The sequence below is a fragment of the Oryctolagus cuniculus genome, chromosome 18, assembly GCF_964237555.1.
Source record: "Oryctolagus cuniculus chromosome 18, mOryCun1.1, whole genome shotgun sequence".
NCBI lineage: Eukaryota > Metazoa > Chordata > Mammalia > Lagomorpha > Leporidae > Oryctolagus > Oryctolagus cuniculus.
In genome coordinates this window covers 18,012,841-18,032,128 of record NC_091449.1, presented here as the reverse complement: position 1 = coordinate 18,032,128, position 19,288 = coordinate 18,012,841, and the positions used below count along the sequence as shown (strand labels likewise).

Sequence of the window (19,288 nt, the reverse complement as noted above, 5' to 3'; positions counted from 1 at the left end):
CTTATTCTGGTCTCCCATGGGGTGCAGGGCCCAAGCGCTGGGGCCATCCTCCACTGCACTCCCTGGCCACAGCAGAGAGCTGGCCTGGAAGAGGGGCAACCAGGACAGAATCCGGCGCCCTCATATGTGGAATATTAAAAAAAATATAAAAAAAAAGTAATAATAAAGGATGATCTCAAAAAAAAGTAAAAATTTAATGGTGGCTATCAGGCTAGGGAGGGAAGCAAAAAGTGATGGATAGGGAAAAGTTGATTAACATGTACTTAGTTGGATAAGAGTTTGTAGCTCTGGGGTTATATTGTATAGTAGGGTGACTGTAGATATGTACCCTTTATTTCTGGATTAAAAACTAACAAACTAGAAGATAGTATTTTGGATGTTTTTACCATAAAGAAGCATTCAGTGTTTGAGGAGATCAATATATTGGACACTACACATAATTGTAATGAACATCTATAGTACCCAATATGTATAATTTTTATATGTCGGTTTTTCAAAAATTAAAGATAAAAATATTGAATGGCAAAGAATAAAATGCATGTGTCCCATATCAAAGACCCTGGGTTTGATTCATAGCTCCAGCTCCTTACTCAGCTTTCTGCTAATGCAGATCCTGGGAGCAAGCAGTGAAGGCTCAATTAATTGAGTTCAAGTAATTCATGGGAGGCCTCCATTGTGTCCTGACTCACACCTTCAGCTTAGTCCTGGCTGCTCTGATCATTTGGGGAGTGAACTGGTGGATGGAGGTGTTTGTTTTTCTGTCTCCCTGTCTTCCTCCTCACTTCTCAGGTAATTTTTAATTTTGCACCAAAAAAAAAATTTCAATTCTATTTTCCAAGAACTTTGCAGAAAGTTTTACATATTCATTCATTCATTGATTTGAGAAACGAAGAGATAGAAAGATAGGTAGCTCTCATGCATGGGTCACTAGTTCACTTCCCAAGTGCCCACAACAGCTGGAACAGCAAGGCTGATGACAGGGGCCGGATACTCCATCTAGCTCTTATGTTGATGGCTTGGACCCAAACACTTGAGCCATCACCAGCTGTCTCCCAAGGTGTACATTAATAGGAAGCTGGAATTGGTAGTGAAGCTGAGCCTCAAATCCGGGTGCTCTGACTTGGGATTTGGGTATCCTAGCTGGCATCTTAACTGCTATGCCAAATGCCTGCTCCTCCAAGAACTCTTTAAAGTACCATTTGTGTGTGTGTGCATATACAGGGCCTTCAAAAAGTTTTTGGACAAATGGAATTAAATCCCAGCCCTGCTTGGCCTGGTCCTGGAGGTGCTTGGCTTTGTCCAGGAAAAGTATGAATTTGAGTTTGTACCTGTCCCGTCTGATTGACCCAGAGACAACATTCTTCCTAGAGCATGGCACAGATACCTCCCAGAGCAGAAGTTAGCATGTCCAATATTTATTTCTTTCATAACCTTTTGTGACTTCCATACACCCTCTTCAACTTACTTTAAACATTCCATCATTTCTATTCCAGTCTAGAGTAAACTAGCCATCAGGATAAAGTCATTCTTAAAAAACGTGTCCTTTCCTTATTAAAAAAGAAAACTCTTTCCTTCTTAGCCTTTCTTACCAAGAACACTCTTTCCTTCTTAGCCTTTCTTACCAAGCGCACATTTCTTTACTTGTGATGTTTTCCATAGAGTCTGCTTGGCTCTTTCTACCTTACCGGAAGACTGAGTTCTCCATGCAGAGTGAAGGGCCGGGTAATTCCTAGGGCCTTACAAATCCCTTGTGTAATCTGGGAGATGAAGGAAGGCCCATTGTCGCTTTGTAAAGATTTTGGAAGACCAAAGTGTGGAATAACTTCCTTCAGGAGAGTTTTGGTCACTTCATGAGCTCTTTTAGTTCTGGTTGGGAAGGCTTCTGCCCATCCAGTAAAGGTGTCTATAAGTACAAGCAGATACCTATTGCATTGACAGAGGCTGTGTAAAATCTGTTTGCCAGCCTTCCCCGGGGTAAGTTCCCTTTTGCTGTATAGACACCTGGGAGTTATTTTCTCTTGTCCTTACCTTGTTCTAGAGCTCTGGTTAAGTGATCAGTTCTGCTAACTGAGCAAAAGTTCCTGGGTGTAGAGCATGCTTCAATAACGTGCATGCCATAACTGTTGCATACAATATGCGCTTTCTCAACATAAACTCCATCAAGTTCAAGTTCACTTTTACAATGATGGCAGGCATTTAGTGCATCCCTAAGGAACGGAGGGTCTTAGGAATTTACTCATGTCAATGCAGTTGTCTTCCTGATTTTTTTTTTTTTAACGTTATTAGCTGAAGAAAAATGAGTGCCCTTTCAAGATTTTTTAAGATTAGGAAGCAAAGAAGTCAGTGGATGCTTAATGGTGTCCTATCATACGAGCCAAAGCATTGTGGTAATGAAGAAGGACTCTTGTGTTGGAGCTTCATGTGCTGGACTGGAAACCAGAACTATTTTCCCCCCTCATTCTTTCAGTTTGTTGCTATATAGAATGCATTTTACAAAATAGGAAGGTAGGTGTCCCCTTTAACATTTTCATGTAAAAATTTCACGGTGCGAGAAAATGATCACTTTTAAGTATGAAGACATCCGAATCCAGCCAATACTTAAGAATAGCACAGAATATTTTTTCTATCACTTCCTTAAAAATATTGACACATTGTCACTCCCCCATTTGCGGAGGAACGACACTGGACCCTGCGCTGTTCTTTTTGGCCCGGCCCTTCCTGGTTAGCTGCCGTTCCCTCACTCGCGGAGGAACGACGCCGTCCTGGGTTAGCTGCCGCCCCCCCCTCCCCGCTTTCTCCCTTTCCCCCACTTTCCCCCACTTTCCCCACTTCTGCGGAGGAGTGGCACACGCTGGCCGGCTCTCTCGGGGGCTGCTCAGATGTTCCTCAGGTGTTCCCCTTAGATGTTCCTGGTGCATGTTGTCTCTCTCCTCCTTTATAGTCCTCTTCCACCAATCCCAACTCTGCTGCCCACACGCCGAGCACGCAGCTCTCCTCCAATCAGGAGCAGGATCAGCTCCTGCAGCTCGTAAGTCAAATTGGCGAGGCAGTTGTGTAGAAGTTGTTTGCTGTCTCTCAGTGCCATATTGTGGGAGAGCAGATGCATAGAATTAGTCCTAGTTCCAGTAATTTAGTCTAGTCTCAGTTGCTCCCACAACACATTACTTGCTTGGGTTCTAAAAATTAGTGTCCACTTCTTGTCCTTTGAAACATTTTATATCTATACTGCATCACATTAATTCTGGTGCTCAAAACAGCTAAGAATCTCAAAAACCTCTCAGGTAACTCAGATGGTTTGATAGCAACTGGTAAAAGATATATTTTGCATATAATTTTCTATCCGTTACCACAATAACAAATTATAAAGCTATTTTACTTCAAAAAAAAAAGCTAAAGGAAAATAATTTCATTTTTCCTTTGCAAACACCATGTCTTAGTTCTTAAGAGAGGAAAAACTTTGTTGGGGAAGTATTTTATAAGTAAAAACATCAGGTTTAAGTTAGTCACACAAATGTCTCATTTAGGAAAGAAAGTGAACATTTTAATTCAGAGGATTCTAAAAGTTTCATCATTACAAGCTTAATTTAAAGCTAAAAAATTGGAACATGTCAAACTAATATAAATCAGTATATTCTATTGAGGAACAATAGTTCATGTAAAATCCCTGTTTCCAACATTTGGGCAGATTCACTGATATAAGAAGCCCCAGGCAAAGGTACCTCCTCTGACTCTCCAGGTCCTCATTTCTTCAGCGAGGAAAGTAGACTGAGTGCCCTTTAACAGCCCTCCCAACCTACAGATTTATACAGAGTTGTTAACCTTGTGTGATGGAAATAAGGTGTTTCAACTCAATGCTACTTTCCAGATAAATACAGTTCTCCCATAAATGGCAAAGCTGTTCTTTAAATGTTTAGATTTTTACTTTAAAATTTATTTTCAACATATTTGTCACCTTAAGAGAAGATAAGGTATGACTAAGAACATAGCCTCCTACTTTCAGCTCTCACTCCAGTGCTTTGCAACTTGGGGCCATGCTCTGTGTGAAAATGAGGATGATGCACCTGCTAATTGCCTTGAAGACCAATAGAGTGACCATAATATATCAAAAGTACTTGCAGACTGCAAATTACCACATGGAAGTAAAGGATTGTCATCATAAATCTAGGTTGACTTTCCCCTGGTTAAAAAAAAAAAAAATCTAGATTTCTTTTAGAACATAGGCGTTCTTTGTCACTACCTATGCATTTATGATTCTGACTCTGGTTACCTATCTGTTCTCCTGCAGTCACTCTGTTCTGCCTCTCGTCACACTTCTAATTGCAGTAGGCCTAGACTCAGTTTCTCTCCTGGAGTCCAGAAATCTGACCTTGAAATAGGGGGAAACCACCCTAAAGATCGCTGTTTCTTTAGCAGCTGTACCATCAGCACAATTCAGTGCACAGGAGTAGTATAACTAGACTAGCATCAGACAAGCCTAGGAAGTGTTTTAAAAACAGATCTCTGGGCTCCTGCCCACAAGATCCTGATCCAGCCTGTCTGCAGCAGGACCTGAAAAAGCTGCTCAAAAGTGTCCCAGACGATCACCAACAATCAACTGATTAGGTCAGTTTTAGGGATTCACTGCTCTGTCTTCAATTTCTTCTCTATAATTTTAGCAGCTGCCAGTTCATGTTTAATATAAAATTTTCACCTTGCATTGATCAGCAGCACCTTGAAATAGATTGTCCATGATCTTGGCTTAGCTCCACAGGGAACTAGTCATTACAATCTTTTGCAATAAAAATGTAAGATTATAAATTAATTTCAGAGCTATGACAACACATGTAGGCAGTGAAAGATAGCTGGTCCTAGATTTACATGGTATATGTGTTCTGCTTTATTTGTAGTTGGTCACCATCTTATTTTAGTTGTCACTACTCAATAAAGGATCCAGGAATGCCTCCAAATCACAGAAACGTGGTTAACCAACTGCAATCAGTATTTACAAAATGCCTAGCAGACATAAATCAAAGTATTTTTTAAAAAGATTTATTTATGTTTTTGAAAGTCAGAGGTCGGCCGGCGCCGCGGCTCAATAGGCTAATCCTCCGCCTAGCGGCGCCGGCACACCGGGTTCTAGTCCCGGTCGGGGCGCCGGATCCTGTCCCGGTTGCCCCTCTTCCAGGCCAGCCCTCTGCTGTGGCCAGGGAGTGCAGTGGAGGATGGCCCAGGTGCTTGGGCCCTGCACCCCATGGGAGACCAGGAAAAGCACCTGGCTCCTGGCTCCTGCCACCGGATCAGCGCGGTGCGCCGGCCGCAGCGCGCCGGCCGCGGCGGCCATTGGAGGGTGAACCAACGGCAAAGGAAGACCTTTCTATCTGTCTCTCTCTCTCACTGTCCACTCTGCCTGTCCAAAAAAAAAAAAAAAAAAAAAAAAGAAAGTCAGAGGTATACAGAGAGAGAGAGAGAGGCAGAGAGAGAGGTCTTCCATATACTGGTTCATTCCCCAGTTGGCTGCAACGGCCAGAGCTTCCTTGATCTGAAGCCAGGAGCCAAGAGCTTTTTCTGGATCTCCCACGTGGATGCGGGGACCCAAGGACTTGGGCCATCTTCTTCTGCTTTTTAGGCACATTTCACAGGGAGCTGGATCAGAAGTAGAGCAGCCAAGACTCACTCAGAGTGGCGCTCATATGGGATGCCAGCGTTGCAAGCAGTGCCACAGAAACAGCCCCCTTTTATCTTTTTTAAGATCTATTTTTGCTATTAAAAATATTTTCAGGGGCCAGCTCCATGGCACAGTAAATTAATCCACCTGCAGCACTGGCATCCCATATAGGCGCCAGTTCTAGTCCCAGCTGCTCCCCTTCCAATCCAACTCTACTGTGGCCTGGGAAAGTGGTAGAAGATGGCCCAAGTGCTTGAGCTCCTACACCCACATGCGAGACCAGGAAGAAGCACCTGGCTTCTGGCTTCAGATCAGCACAGCTCTGGCCATTGCGGTCATCTGGAGGGTGACCCAACGGAAGGAAGACTTTCTCTCTGTCTCTCCCTCTCACTGTCTGTAACTCTACCACTCAAATAAATAAAATTTTAAAAATTCATAAAATAGAAAAATATTAAGTGTGCATAATGATAAATTTTAGATACATAAGTAGTTGCCTCCCAGATCAAAAAGCAGACTATTTCAATTCTCTTAGAAAATTCCCTTTGCCGGGACCGGTGCTGTGGCATAGCAGGTAAAGCCACCGCTTGGAGTGCCAGCATCCCATATGGGCACTGGTTCGGATCCCAGCTACTCCACTTCCAATCCAGCTCTCTGCTATGACCTGGTAGAGCAGTAGAAGATGTCCCAAGTCCTTGGGCCCCTGCACCCACATGGGAGGACCCAGAGGAAGCTCCTGGCTCCTGGCTTCAGATCGGCACGGCTTTGGCCATTGTGGTCATTTGAGGAGTGAACCAGCAGATGGAAGTCAGTCAGTCAGTCTGTCTGTCTCTCTCTGCCTCTCTTCTCTGTGTAACTCTGACTTTCAAATAAATAAATAAATGTTTATGAAAAAAATAGAAAAGAAAAAATTCCCTTTAGCAGGCCTGCACTATGGTGTAGTAGGTTAAGCCTCCACCTGTGGTGCTGGTATTCCATGTAGGTACCACTTTGAGTCCCCTCTCTGTTCCACTTCTGACCCAGCTCCCTGCTAATAGCCTGGGAAAGCAGTGGAAGATGGCCCAAATCATTGGGCCCTTGCACCCATGTTTGAGACCTGGATCAGCCAGGGAGTCCAGGGAATCTGACATGCAGCCCTCTCCAGTTCAACAGTCTGATTTTTACCCATGTCTTAAGCTCAGAAACATTGCTGTTTACCTGAAATCTTCATTCCGGGATTCAAATTCTTGTCTGTCCTTCAAAAAACCAATTTTCTGGTGGTGAGGGCTTGTGTCAGACACTAAGTGTTTGAAAGATACAACAGATGGCTCCGGGCCCCTTTTTCTTTGTTGATTTCTATTATAGATGTTGGAAGAATTCTGTATTTTATTGCCTAGTCTATCTTCACCAAGGTAACTATGTGTTATGAATCTAGCCAGTGAAATATAAGCAGAAATATTTGGGGTGAAGGGTATTTGAAAGCATTTTCTTCCTTAATAAACACGGCATAATCAGCTGGCAACAGTCCTTCCCTTTAGTTTTTGCAATAGTAGACTAGTATCGAGTCTCTAATATGGCTTCATTCTCTGTGAGGAACACCTGACCACCAGCTTGAAGGTCAGATACACTGGAACTTTCCATTGTGGATGGGACAGATTCATCCTCACAGGTACAGTCAGTTTTCTGTATATGCAAGTTCTGTATCCACAGATTCAGCCAACCACAGATCAAAAATGTTTTAAGCAGCACTACACGAAACAGGTACACATTTGTTCTTGTCACTAATTCACTAGAGTACAGTTTAAACAACTATTTGCATGGTGTTTTCATTGTATTGGGTATTATAGATAACCTAGAGATGATTTTTTTTAAAGATTTATTTATTTTATTTGAAAGAGTTACACAGAGAGGAGAGGCAGAGAGAGAGAGAGAGAGAGAGAGAGAGAGAGAACTTCCATCCAATGGTTCACTACCCAGTTGGCCACAACAGCCGGAGCTGCACCAATCTGAAGCCAGAAGCCAGGAGTCCCTTCCGGATCTCCCACATGGGTGCAGGGGCCCAAGGACTTGGGCTATCTTCTACTTTCAGCCACAGCAGAGAGCTGGATCGGAAGTGGAGCAGCCAGGACTTGAACTGGGACCCATATGGGATGCTGGCACTGCAGTTGGCAGCTTTATTTGCTATGCTACAGCGCTGGCCCCTTGAGATGATTTAATGTGTGGAAGGAAGGAAGAACAGATTGGCATTTCCTATAATGGCTACAGTAATACAAAGAAAGAAAAAAGGCAGAATGATTGAGGAGTTAGCTTCTTCAGGATTGAAGGGATAGGTTACCCTACAAGGTAAAGAACCCACAGTATCTGAGGTTGTCACTGAAGGCAATGGAAGTATGGAATGGATTGTTGAAGAAGGAGTTCATAGGGGCCGGTGCTGTGGCACAGAAAGTTAACACCATGGCCTGAAGTGCTGGCATCCCATATGGGCGCCAGTTCAAGTCCCAGCTGCTCCACTTCCAATCCAGCTCTCTGCTATGGCCTGGGAAAGCAGTAGAAGATGGCCCAAGACCTTGGGCCCCTGCACCCATGTGGGAGACCCAGAAGAAGCTCTTGGCTCCTGGCTTCAGATCAGCACAGCTCAAGCCGTTGAGGCCAATTTGGGAGTAAACCAGCAGACCTCTCTCTTTCTGCCTCTCCTCTCTCTGTTTAACTCTGATTTTCAAAACAATAAGTAAATCTTAAAAAAAAAAAAAAAAGAAAGAAAGAAAAAGGAGTTCATGTATATCAACCCTGACCTAATATACAATTACAGATAAGCACCACAGCAGCTTTGCATATTTTATCCCATTGTTTTGTTTATTTGAGAGGCAGAGTTACAGACAGGGAGGGATAGACAGAAATGTCTTCCATCTGCTGGTTCACTCACCAAATGGCCGCAACAGCTGGAGCTGAGCCAATCCGAATTCAGGAGCCTGGAGCTTATTCTGGGTTCCCCACACAGGTGCAGGGGCCCAAGCAGTTGGGTCATCTTCCACTGCTTTCCCAGCCTATCAGCAGAGAGCTGGATTGGAAAAGGAGCAGCTGCGACAGGAACCAGTGCCCATATGGGATTTCAGTACCACAGGCAGAGACTTAGCCTACCACACTGCAGCACTGGCCTCGTTTATACTAACAGTGTTAACATATACAAATTTTTAGAGGTTAATTTTCCAATTTACTCTTTAAGTAACAGCATACTCAGTGGAGTTATAATTGAAATTGAGCTGTTAAACAATTAGTAATTAATGTAGCCAGCTGTTAGGATTGTGCATCTTCTCATTTGGATAGCTTTACCTTGCTGGATAGAGTTGTTTTCTTATAAGGAAGTTTAAGTGTATGTAAAAGGGTGTGGAAACTGAGTAGCCAAAGGGGTGGAGTGTGCCAGTTACAATTTATTGCCTCTCACCTCTCAATTCCCCTTAATACTTAACTCTGTGAAAATGGACTGGACCTTAAGCATATCCTTTAAAGTGAGTGTAACATTAAGCTTTGTTAGTAAAGGGTTTTGGAGAGATAGTGAAGGCTGTGGTTGCTACATGTTATTTTTTCATGCCCTTTCTTCATAGTCTGTCAGCAGGAGATGTTGCAGTTGATTTCTCAACAATGTTGCAGTGGATTCGTTTCTGAAAGGAGGAGCATGGTGGGGGCAAGAGGTGCAGAGTCACCACACAGACCCCGGGAGTCAGGTGACAGCAGGCCTGAGGCGAGCAGCCTGCAGACTCCTTTATTTGAGTTAGTACAACAGCTTATATAGCCAAGACTAGCCAATCCAGTCAAGGGGCGGTCTATGCCTCAACCAATCACAGCCTGTTGCCAGGCAGTTTCCAAAGCCATCCAATCACGGCCTGCCGTCACTCAGGCTCTGTTGTCATGTGGTTTCCTCTGTTGTCATGTGGTTTCCAAAGCCATCCAATCATGGCCTGTTGCCAGGCAGTTTTTGTTGTCAGTGGCCATCTTGGCATGACCTTTTCACCTCAGTGGCCATTTTGGCATGAACTTTTCACCTCATTCCACCATAAGGAGGTATGTGTGTGAGAACATTCAGTGATGCTTAGTACCAGTTGTGCTCCACGGCCTGCAGCACTGCCTGGTTCAGTGACCACCTTGCTACGGCCCTTCTGATGGAACACTGCTGCACACCCCAAGCCCACAGGAGCACTCCAACTCCTGCCCATCAGTCTTGGCGTGGGTGTGTCACAGCTGTTCCCTGCAGCCCTCTTAATAGGGACACCATGTTCCTCGGGTCTCATGCTTGCAGTGCCACTCAGACTCTGAGTAACCGATAGTCCAGTAAACTTCTCCTCCATCCCGAGAGTTCAAACCACGTGTTCTCCAGTGAAGCCAGAAACAGCCTTGGAGAAGAACCTCCTACAAGGTTTGTCTTTCCTTGGATACTCTCCCTTATCCCTAAGGAGGCCTCTAGAGTTCTCTGTGTCATAATTCTTTCTGTTAGACTTCTGTTTAAATTGTTTTGTGGTTTCTGTTACCTAATTTAACCCAATTAGATAGAAACTGTCTAGAGGAATCAGCTGCAGGTTCAAAATGCTTCTCAGCTATTCTTTTTTGTTTGTTTTTTAAAGACTTATTTATGGGGCCGGCCGCTGTGGCGCAGTGGGTTAACGCCCTGGCCTGAAGCGCCGGCATCCCATATGGGTGCTGGTTCAATACCCAGGTGCTCCACTTCCAACCCAGCTCTCTGCTATGGCCTGAGAAAGCAGTAGAAGATGGCCCGAGTCCTTGGGCCCCTGCACCCACGTGGGAGACCCAGAGGAAGCTCCTGGCTCCTGACGTCGGATCAGTGCTGCTCTGGCTATTGTGGCCAATTGGGGAATTAACCATTGGATGGAAGACCTCTCTGCCTCTCTGTCTCTCTGTGTAACTCTGCCTTTCAATTAAATAAATATTTATTTATTAAAATTTTTATTGTTTTATTTAAAAATTTATTACTAATAAAAATATTTATTTAATTGAAAGGCAGGAGGCAGACAGAGTGGGGAAGGAGAAGGAGAGAAGTCTTCCATCTGCTGGTTCACTCCCTAGATGGCCACAACAGCTGGAGCTGCGCCCATCCGAAGTCAGGAGCTTCTTCCAGGTCTCCCACACGGGTGCAGGGGCACAAAGATTTGGGCCATCTTCCGCTGCTTTCCCAGGCCATAGCAGAGAGCTGGATCACAAGTGGAGCAGCTGGGACTTGAACCGGCGCCCATATGCAATGCCAGCACTGCAGGGGGCAGCTTTACCTGCTACACCCACAGTGCTGGCCCCATCTCAGCTATTCTTGCCAAAAGCCCATCATCATTCACCAAGATGTTACACTTAAGCTCTGCACGATACCCAACTCCTAACAGTCTCATCAGGCAGGGCAATTTGCCCTCAACTAAAAGCACCCATGAGTTATTTCATCACAGTGTTCCTACCTTGTTGGCAGATTATAATCTCTACAATAAAGAATTCTTTCTCTCCAAAATGTGTTTCTGCCCATCAGTGCTTTGACTATTACTCTGAGTGTGATTGAGAATCTCAGCAACTTGAAAATGAGTACCTGTTTACAGTGATATTGTATTCTCCTGAGGGTGAAATTCAACAGTCAGGAACAAAGTTAAAAATTCTATCTTATTTTAAAAAATTGTATCTTGAGTGTTCCACAAAACATTAACATGGATCGGTTATCCAACACTACAGAAGAACATGGGGGTCGGCATTGTGGCTTAGTTAAGCTGCTGCCTGGGATGCCAGCATCCCATATGGGCAGCAGTTCGAGTACTGGCTGCTCCACTTCTGATCCAACCCCCTGCTAATGAGACTGGGAAAGCAGCAGAAGATGGCCCAAGTCCGTGGGACCCTGCATCCACATTGGAGATCCGGAAGAAGCTCCTGGCTCTTGGCTTTGACCTGGCCCAGCCTCAGCCGTTGCAGCCATTTGGGGAGTGAACCAGTGGATGGAAGATCTCTCTTTCCCTCTCTGTAAACTCTGCCTTTCAAATAAATATATATTTTAAAAAATATGTGTATGTGGTGGGTCAACTGTATACCATAATGTGTACATATAGTTAAAGACATCCACAATTTATTTGAAAGAAAAGCATACATGTATTAATTTATATGAAACTGTAACGTATATTAAATATGCATGTCATTGTTGGTAAGTACATATAGTCCTAAGTTACTCCCTCTCAGGTTATTTAACCAGTTCCAAAGGGAGAAAAATACAACTTTCAGTGGTGATATCTGACCATTACTACCTTAACAAAATGATCAGATTTATCACCAATAGTGAAATGACCTGATTTCATCTGTCTCCTGATACGATACATGAAGAACACAACATTGTTTATGTAGTATCCTTACTAAGTATGTTTAATTTGAACTTTACCATGAGGAAATAACCACATAAATACAGAATAAGAGATATTTGTAGACAAGCCTAGATTCTTTAAAAAAATAATAAATAGCAAAAACAAAAAAGCTGAGGGAATGTTCTGTATTAAAAGAGACAACATCAAATGCAGTGCGTGAACTCTGCCTGTATCCTGCTTAAAGAAGAATGTATATGAGGTGAGCACTGGTGCAGCACGTTTAAGCTCATGCTTATGCCCACATTCCATGGAATGCCCAAGACAGGTCCTCCTCAGCTTCTGCCCCAGCCCAGTGAGCCTGGGAGGCAGCAGGTGAATTCCTGGCTCCTGGCTTCTACCTGGCTGAGCTAGCTGTTGCAGGTATTTGGAGAGTGAATTAAGAGATGGAAGATCTCTGTGTGTCTGTCTCTGTTGTTTCGCTTTTCAAATAAATTTTTTTAAATGAGTAAATTTTTTTTAAAACATGCAAGGCATTTGGGAAACATTCAGGGGGAAATTTCAATTTTACTAAATTGTGGAATTTTTGTTAATTGAGGTCAGAGATATGTGGTATATGTATTTTGTGTGCGAGTACTTCAGAAAGTCTGTAGGAAATGGAATTAGAAGTTAAGTTGATTTTGGTGCCCCCAAAAAACCAAGTTGAAGTCCGGGCTGTGGTGTTATGGCACAGCAGGTTAAGCTGCCAACTACAACACCAGCATCCCGTACCAGAGCACAGATTTGAATCCCCACTGCTTTGCTTCCCATTCAACTCCCTTCTAATGTGCCTGGGAAAGCAGCAGCAGATGGCCCAAGTACTTGGGACCTCCAGATGGAGACCAGGCTCCTGGCTTAGGTCTGGCCAAGCACCATCTGTTGTAGCCATTTGGGAAGTGAACCAGCAGATGGAAGATCTCTTTCTGTGTCTCTCCCTCTCTTTGTCTGTCACTCTGCCTTTCAAATAAATAAGAATAAATCTTTTTTTAAAATAATTGAAATCCTCTTCAGTTTGGAAAATGTACATCAGGAAAAAACTATGCATGAATTTCTATTCATTTATTTATTTATTTGAGAAAGTGAGCAGGACAGAGAGAGCTCCATCCACTGGTTCACAGTGGCCCAGGTGAGTCTGGAACTGGGTACTCAGTCCAGGTCTCCCGTGGCAGGAACCCTGTTCCATGAGTCATCACTGCTGCCTCCCAGGGTCTGCATTTGTAGAAAGCTGGACTCAGGAGCTGGAGGCAGGTCTAGGATCAGGTAGTCTGATGTGGGGTGTGGATATCCTAGCCCTCAGTTTAATAGCTAGGCCAAACACCTGCCCTGGATTTTAAATTTTTTTTTGCACTTAAATAATCATTATAATATCATTCATTCTCTCCCTCGAAACATTTTGAAGTACCCTTGTACTTCTGTCTTTCATGATGTCAGGATCAGCCACTGTGTGTTGTGGCGCTTTTTGTTTGTGCTATTGTGTATAGTGATATGTGTGAGACACTGTTTAGTTGTATATGGTTATAAAATATGTGTTTTCTTAGGAGATACATACTGACATATTTAGTAATAAAGTAATATGATACTTGAACTTATTTTTAAATAGTAGTGCGAATCATAATTGGCAGATTGCTAACATTTGGTGGATATAGGGACCAGGTATCTACCTCGTATAAGAGTTCTTTGTATTATTTTAATTTTCATGGAAACTTGAAATTTTTAAAAATAAACAATTGAAGGTACCTATGAGATGACTCCACTCTATCCTAGGGGACAAATAACTTTGCGAGGACACTGAACTGCTTAGGGATTTACCCAGTGATACCACCAGAACAGGAAAGGTAGGGAACCTGGTCCTCAGTCTGTTTCTGTAAGAGAGGAGGTTTCGGGGAAGAAATGTGTATGTTTCTGTATCCTATAGTTGAGGGACAGGGAGAAGAATGTAGCTCAGGAAGTAAGGAGGAAGGACTGACTTAGGAGGTGCCTGGTTTTCTGGTGAATGACAAGTCACTGCACCCCTCCCCTCTTGCTCCAAGAGAAGTTTTCCTCATCCAAAGACTGGGGTCAGGAGTCCAAAGTGGCTAAAATCCAGGTATTAGCAGAGCTGTGTTCCTTATGTAGGCTCTAAGGGAAAAATCTATATCCTTGTCTTTTCCAGCTTCTAGAAGCTGCCTGAATTTCTTTACTTACAGGCCCTTCCTCCCATCTTCAAAAGCACGTGATTCTAAATGTTGCTTCTATTGACACATCTTTCTGATTCTGACCCTCCTGCCTTTCTCTTAGAAGGATGCTCCTTGGGTCTACACAGATAATCTAGACAATCTTCCCATCTCAAAAGACCCTCAGTTGAAGCATATCTGAATGGTCTGTTTGCCTTGCAAGATAACATAGTCACAGGTTCTGGGGATTAGAACCTGAACATCTTGGAAGACAGGGATATAATTCTATCTCATATCATCTTATGGGCTTCAATTGATACATGGCATGGATTTTTTTCCCTTTAATTTGTTCATTCAGTGCATTTTGTTGTAAGATTTCCTAAGGTTAATGCTCAAACATTAGGAAATCTTATAGTTCATTGTGTAAATTTTATACCGTATTACTGAAATAAGCCTTTTATTTGGAATTTTTATATCTGTAATCTCAAAAGAAACTGATTACTACTTCTCTTTTGTTCTTTATTGGGTTTTATGCAAAGTTCATTAGAGAATAGTTCATCTTTCCTGTGATATTAATTATTTGAATAATCATTATTCAAAAATTAAAACTAAGCTATAACCAACTTGATACAGTATCTTTTTCAAAAGCACATATTTTGTGACATCGTTAAATTTTATTGCAGTTAATGTTCTGCTCAGGCTTTTACTTCTTAGTATAAATTATTTTAAGTTTTACTAGAAAATGTACAGTTTCCTCTACCATTGTTACAAAGTTATACATAATAGCCTCAAAATTCTTTAAATTCTATGTCTCTTGCTTTAACCTTTCTCAGTTTTGTTTCTGTTTTAATTTTGGTTGTGTTATTATCTGTGTTTTTTGTTTCATTTATCTTTCAGTACCAAGTTATGGATTTTTAAAGTCTGGTGCAGTATTTTGGTTTCTGGTTCATCAGTTCCAGAGTCTCTATTTATATTTACCAAAATTTAAGAAGTAATGTTTCACAAGTAGGAAATCATAATGGCCAACCTATAAGAGAAGACCCTGAAACTGAAAAGCAGTGTTAAAAAGTCGCTCACAGTTACACATCCAAGAAATTAGCTGCTGTTAACGATATTATTGTAACTTTTAGAAATATTTTTATCCAATATTTAGTACCCAAGTGCCTATTTTTTTGTGTTTATTTAAATTTCAAAAACAGCATTACATTGTAAATAAAACTTAGTAACACTTCTACCTAAAGTATTTCTCCACTGTATGTCTGTCATTAAACATCCTGCTTCTTATTCTTAAAATACTACATTGGTATTCCATTATTTCCATTCAAGATTCAGGGTTACCGCCTTCAACCTCTTCCAGTCTCCTCGTGTTCATCCTGAACCCAAGACTGACCCCCTTTAGTCTCTCCTGGACCACATCCCCAGCTTTCTCAGCTGGGACTGCATTTCCCACTCCAGGGTTGTGCCCAGCCCCTACTGGTAGTGCCTGTGACCCGACTAGAGTTGTGCTGAGAAGCCAGAAGCCCTGGCATTGCCACCTTCCTCACTGCAGCCTGCACTCTGCACTTCCCACCCCAAATTTGGGCACCAGACTGTAGTGGGATGTGGTCAATCCTGAACTTTCCACGTCACGTCCAAGAAGACTCCTATTTCATGGTGTGGTTGAGGAGTCCTCTCCTAATCCCTTGCTCCTTGTGGATAGAACTTTGGGCAGTCCACAACTTTTTTTTTTTTTTACCGGCAACTCTTGAGGCCTCTAGACACCTATTTGGGCAAGGAGTGTTGCTGGACTTAGCAGAGTCCGGACATCTCGCAGCTTTCACTGCCCCACGATCTTTTCCTACCTCTCAGTGGCCACCTATTACTGCCATGGCCTGTGGACCACCTAGGTCCTTGGCGGGTGGTTGGGTGCAGCTGGGAGGTCTGGACTGTGCTTTTCGGAGGCTTGGAACAAGGAGGACCCCTGGTTGTAAGGTAGTCATTCCGGCCGCAGCTCTGGGCCATCTGGGTTTTTCCACTCCTCTTCTGGAGTACATTTACCACAGGGTGCTGTGGCCTGAGCCACTTCCTGCCAATATTGGCTGGCACTTGTTGATTGGTAGTGTTAATATGTAAAGGGTTAGGGCTTGCTGATCACCTTAACTTACTGGTTTGGCATGGACTCTGTCAGTCCCAAGTATCAGGGTCCCTGAGGAGTGGACAGTGAAGAATCCTGGAGCTGGGAGGGGCAGGGGGTTGCCTGACATTTTAATTGTAGTCAGTTATTGGGGTTATCCAGATTTCCCAAATAAAGGACATCAGGACCATGAGCCTTTGGGATAGGAGAGGAGTTTCCAGCAGACTAGTTCTTACTCGAAGAGGACAGTGTCATTGTTTAGCACTTGCATGGAATGGATGTGGTTTGAAGGGGGCACCAGAATGTGCTCGGGGTGTGTCCTCTTTCCTGGGTAGTCCATGCTATACTCCCTGGACAGGAATTGTGCTCCCAGTGTACCCCAGGGGAATGTGATGGGTGCCCTACCTCAGTGAAGTTCTGTAAGTCTCTCTCTCTCTCTCTCTGTGTGTGTGTGTGTGTGTGTGTGTGTGTGTGTACATACATGCACTGCCCCCACCCCCAACCCCATGTGGCCAGGTCATCAGCTCTGCATTTGAGAGGTGGGAGAGGTTGGGGCACTGCCCTCTTTGTGCATTCTCGGCCTATATTGGGAGAGGTTGACCGATGGATGGGGTCTGGGCATCTATCTAAAACCCCTGACTTGGTGGCTAGCTGCTGTAGCCGCCATGGTATTTTAAAGCCCAGCTGGAACACATACAACCCAGGCCATTCGGTCTACAGAGGCTATTGGGGGTGGGTGAAATGAGGCTGTGTTCCTATTTCCATTTCTCTGTTCTTTCATCCTGTTGCTGCCAGGGCTCTAGGCCCATAGAGTTAATACCAACCCTAAGGACACAATGTGAGCTACTGACCCTTGGGCCCACTTAGGCTGTGTCTTGGAGCCACAAGTTTGGACTCAGTACAAGATGCCGGGCCTTGGCCGGCGCCGCGGCTCACTAGGCTAATCCTCCGCCTAGCGGCGCCGGCACACCGGGTTCTAGTCCCGGTCGGGGCTCCGGATTCTGTCCCGGTTGCCCCTCTTCCAGGCCAGCCCTCTGCTGTGGCCAGGGAGTGCAGTGGAGGATGGCCCAGGTGCTTGGGCCCTGCACCCCATGGGAGACCAGGAAAAAGCACCTGGCTCCTGGCTCCTGCCATCGGATCAGCGCGGTGCGCCGGCCGCAGCGCGCCGGCCGCGGAGGCCATTGGAGGGTGAACCAACGGCAAAAAGGAAGACCTTTCTCTCTGTCTCTCTCTCTCACTGTCCACTCTGCCTGTCAAAAAAAAAAAAAAAAAAAAAAAAAAAAAAAAAGATGCCGGGCCTGAAAATATCCCATGTTGTGCTCTTACTGAGAAAGAAGACTACTTACTGTCTGGGAGGCTCTCCCAGGACTCCTGTTAGGGCTCTGAGGTCACCTGCTTTTTCCTTTGTGAGAGTGAGAGAGAGCCATGAGATAGCAGGTTTCTTTGGTCTTTCTCTGAGTGCCTTGGGATGGGGCAGGAGTTTTTTCTGACTTGACTTCCTCTGGGCTGGTCATGAAGAGCTGTTGTCTCAAGGTTTCTTAGTGCTTTTCTATGTTTTCCTTCTTCAAGGACCCAGAAAAAGAGGAGAGAGGAACAGCTGTGCATCTAAAGTTATGGTGGGGGTAAGTTGGATTTTTCACTTTCTTCTTGGAAAGCCTTCTTGGTTTTCTTTTTATTCTTTTTTTTTTTTTTTAATTTTTTTGACAGGTAGAGTTAGTGAGAGAAAAAGAGAAAGTCTTCCTTCTGTTGGTTCACCCCCCAGAAGGCCGCCACGGCCGGAGCTATGCCAATCTGAAGCCAGGAGCCAGGTATTTCCTCCTGGTCTCTGACGCGGGTGCAGGCGCCCAAGCACTTGGGCCATCCTCCACTGCCTTCCCAGGCCACAGCAGAGAGCTGGACTGGAAGGGGAGCAACCGGGACTAGAACCAGTGCCCATATGGGATGCCGGTGCCACAAGCAGAGGATTAACCAAGTGAGCCATGGTGCCGGCCAAGCCTTCTTGGTTTTCAAGGTGTTAAAACCTTATAAATTCCTATCTATCCAGAAGACTTAGAATAATGATTTGGGAAAGGGAGAAGAGAAAAGGAAAGCATATCTGTGCAGTAGTTTTTCTCAACCAGCCCCAGGGCTGTCTGCTTTTATATATTGACTCATCTGATCTAGAATTTTCATTTCCTTGGATTTTATTCATTCTCAGAAGGTCTTTTTTTTTTTTTTTTAAGATTTATTTATTTATTTGAGTCAGAGTTACAAGGGCGGGATGGGGGGAGGGGAGACAGAAAGAAATCTTCCATCAGCTGGTTTACTTCCCAAATGGCTGCAACAGCCAAGGCTGGGTCATGCCAAAGCCAGGAACTGGGAGCTTCTTCCGGGTCTCCCACGTGGGTGGCAGGGACCCAAATACTGGGGCCATTTTCCACTCCTTTTCCCAGGTGCATTAGCAGGGAGATAGATTGGAAGTGGAGCAACCAGTATTCAAACCAGCGCCCTTATGGGATGCCAGCGTCACAGGTGGCAGCTTCACCTGCTTCACCACACGCTGGCTCTGCTCAGAACAATCTTAACAGTGAACATGCCTCTGTGTTGTGACAGGGAAGTTGAAGAACAGAATGAAGTTACGCACTTCAGTATCATTAATTTCTCCAGGGTCACATGCAGTAACCTTTTGTTTGTAAATTCTTAAAAATTCCTAACTGCTTGTAATCTCCCTTCTGCCACCTTCAGCTCTAGAAGATTTTCCCCAAGGGAGAAATAAGCAAATTGTCTGCTTTCTAATGGTTAGAGTAATAAAGGATTCTTGCAAAAGTTTCAAAACTTGAGGAAGTTAGTTGTCTCATTAAGTCACCCGTGGTCCCACCATCCAAAGATAGTCACTATTAATATATTTTTTTAGGCCGGCGCCGCGGCTCACTTAGGCTAATCCTCCGCCTAGCGGCGCCGGCACACCGGGTTCTAGTCCCGGTCGGGGCGCCGGATTCTGTCCCGGTTGCACCTCTTCCAGGCCAGCCCTCTGCTGTGGCCAGGGAGTGCAGTG

General features: G+C 44.2%; 1 protein-coding gene across 5 annotated transcripts in view; it reads left to right on the top strand.

The window, feature by feature from the left end:
* ZNF568 (zinc finger protein 568) overlaps window positions 1–19,288 on the top strand; it is a 100,072-nt gene that overhangs the window by 52,152 nt on the left and 28,632 nt on the right. For 4 of the 5 annotated variants that reach the window (XM_070062277.1, XM_070062278.1, XM_051847075.2 and 1 more), the window contains one exon: window positions 17,824–17,876. In XM_070062277.1, the coding sequence (XP_069918378.1) occupies window positions 17,824–17,876 (53 nt within the window). Of the gene's footprint in view, window positions 1–5,422; window positions 10,032–17,823; window positions 17,877–19,288 lie in introns of those variants that run through there. The other variant, XM_051847077.2, reaches the window with a different exon arrangement.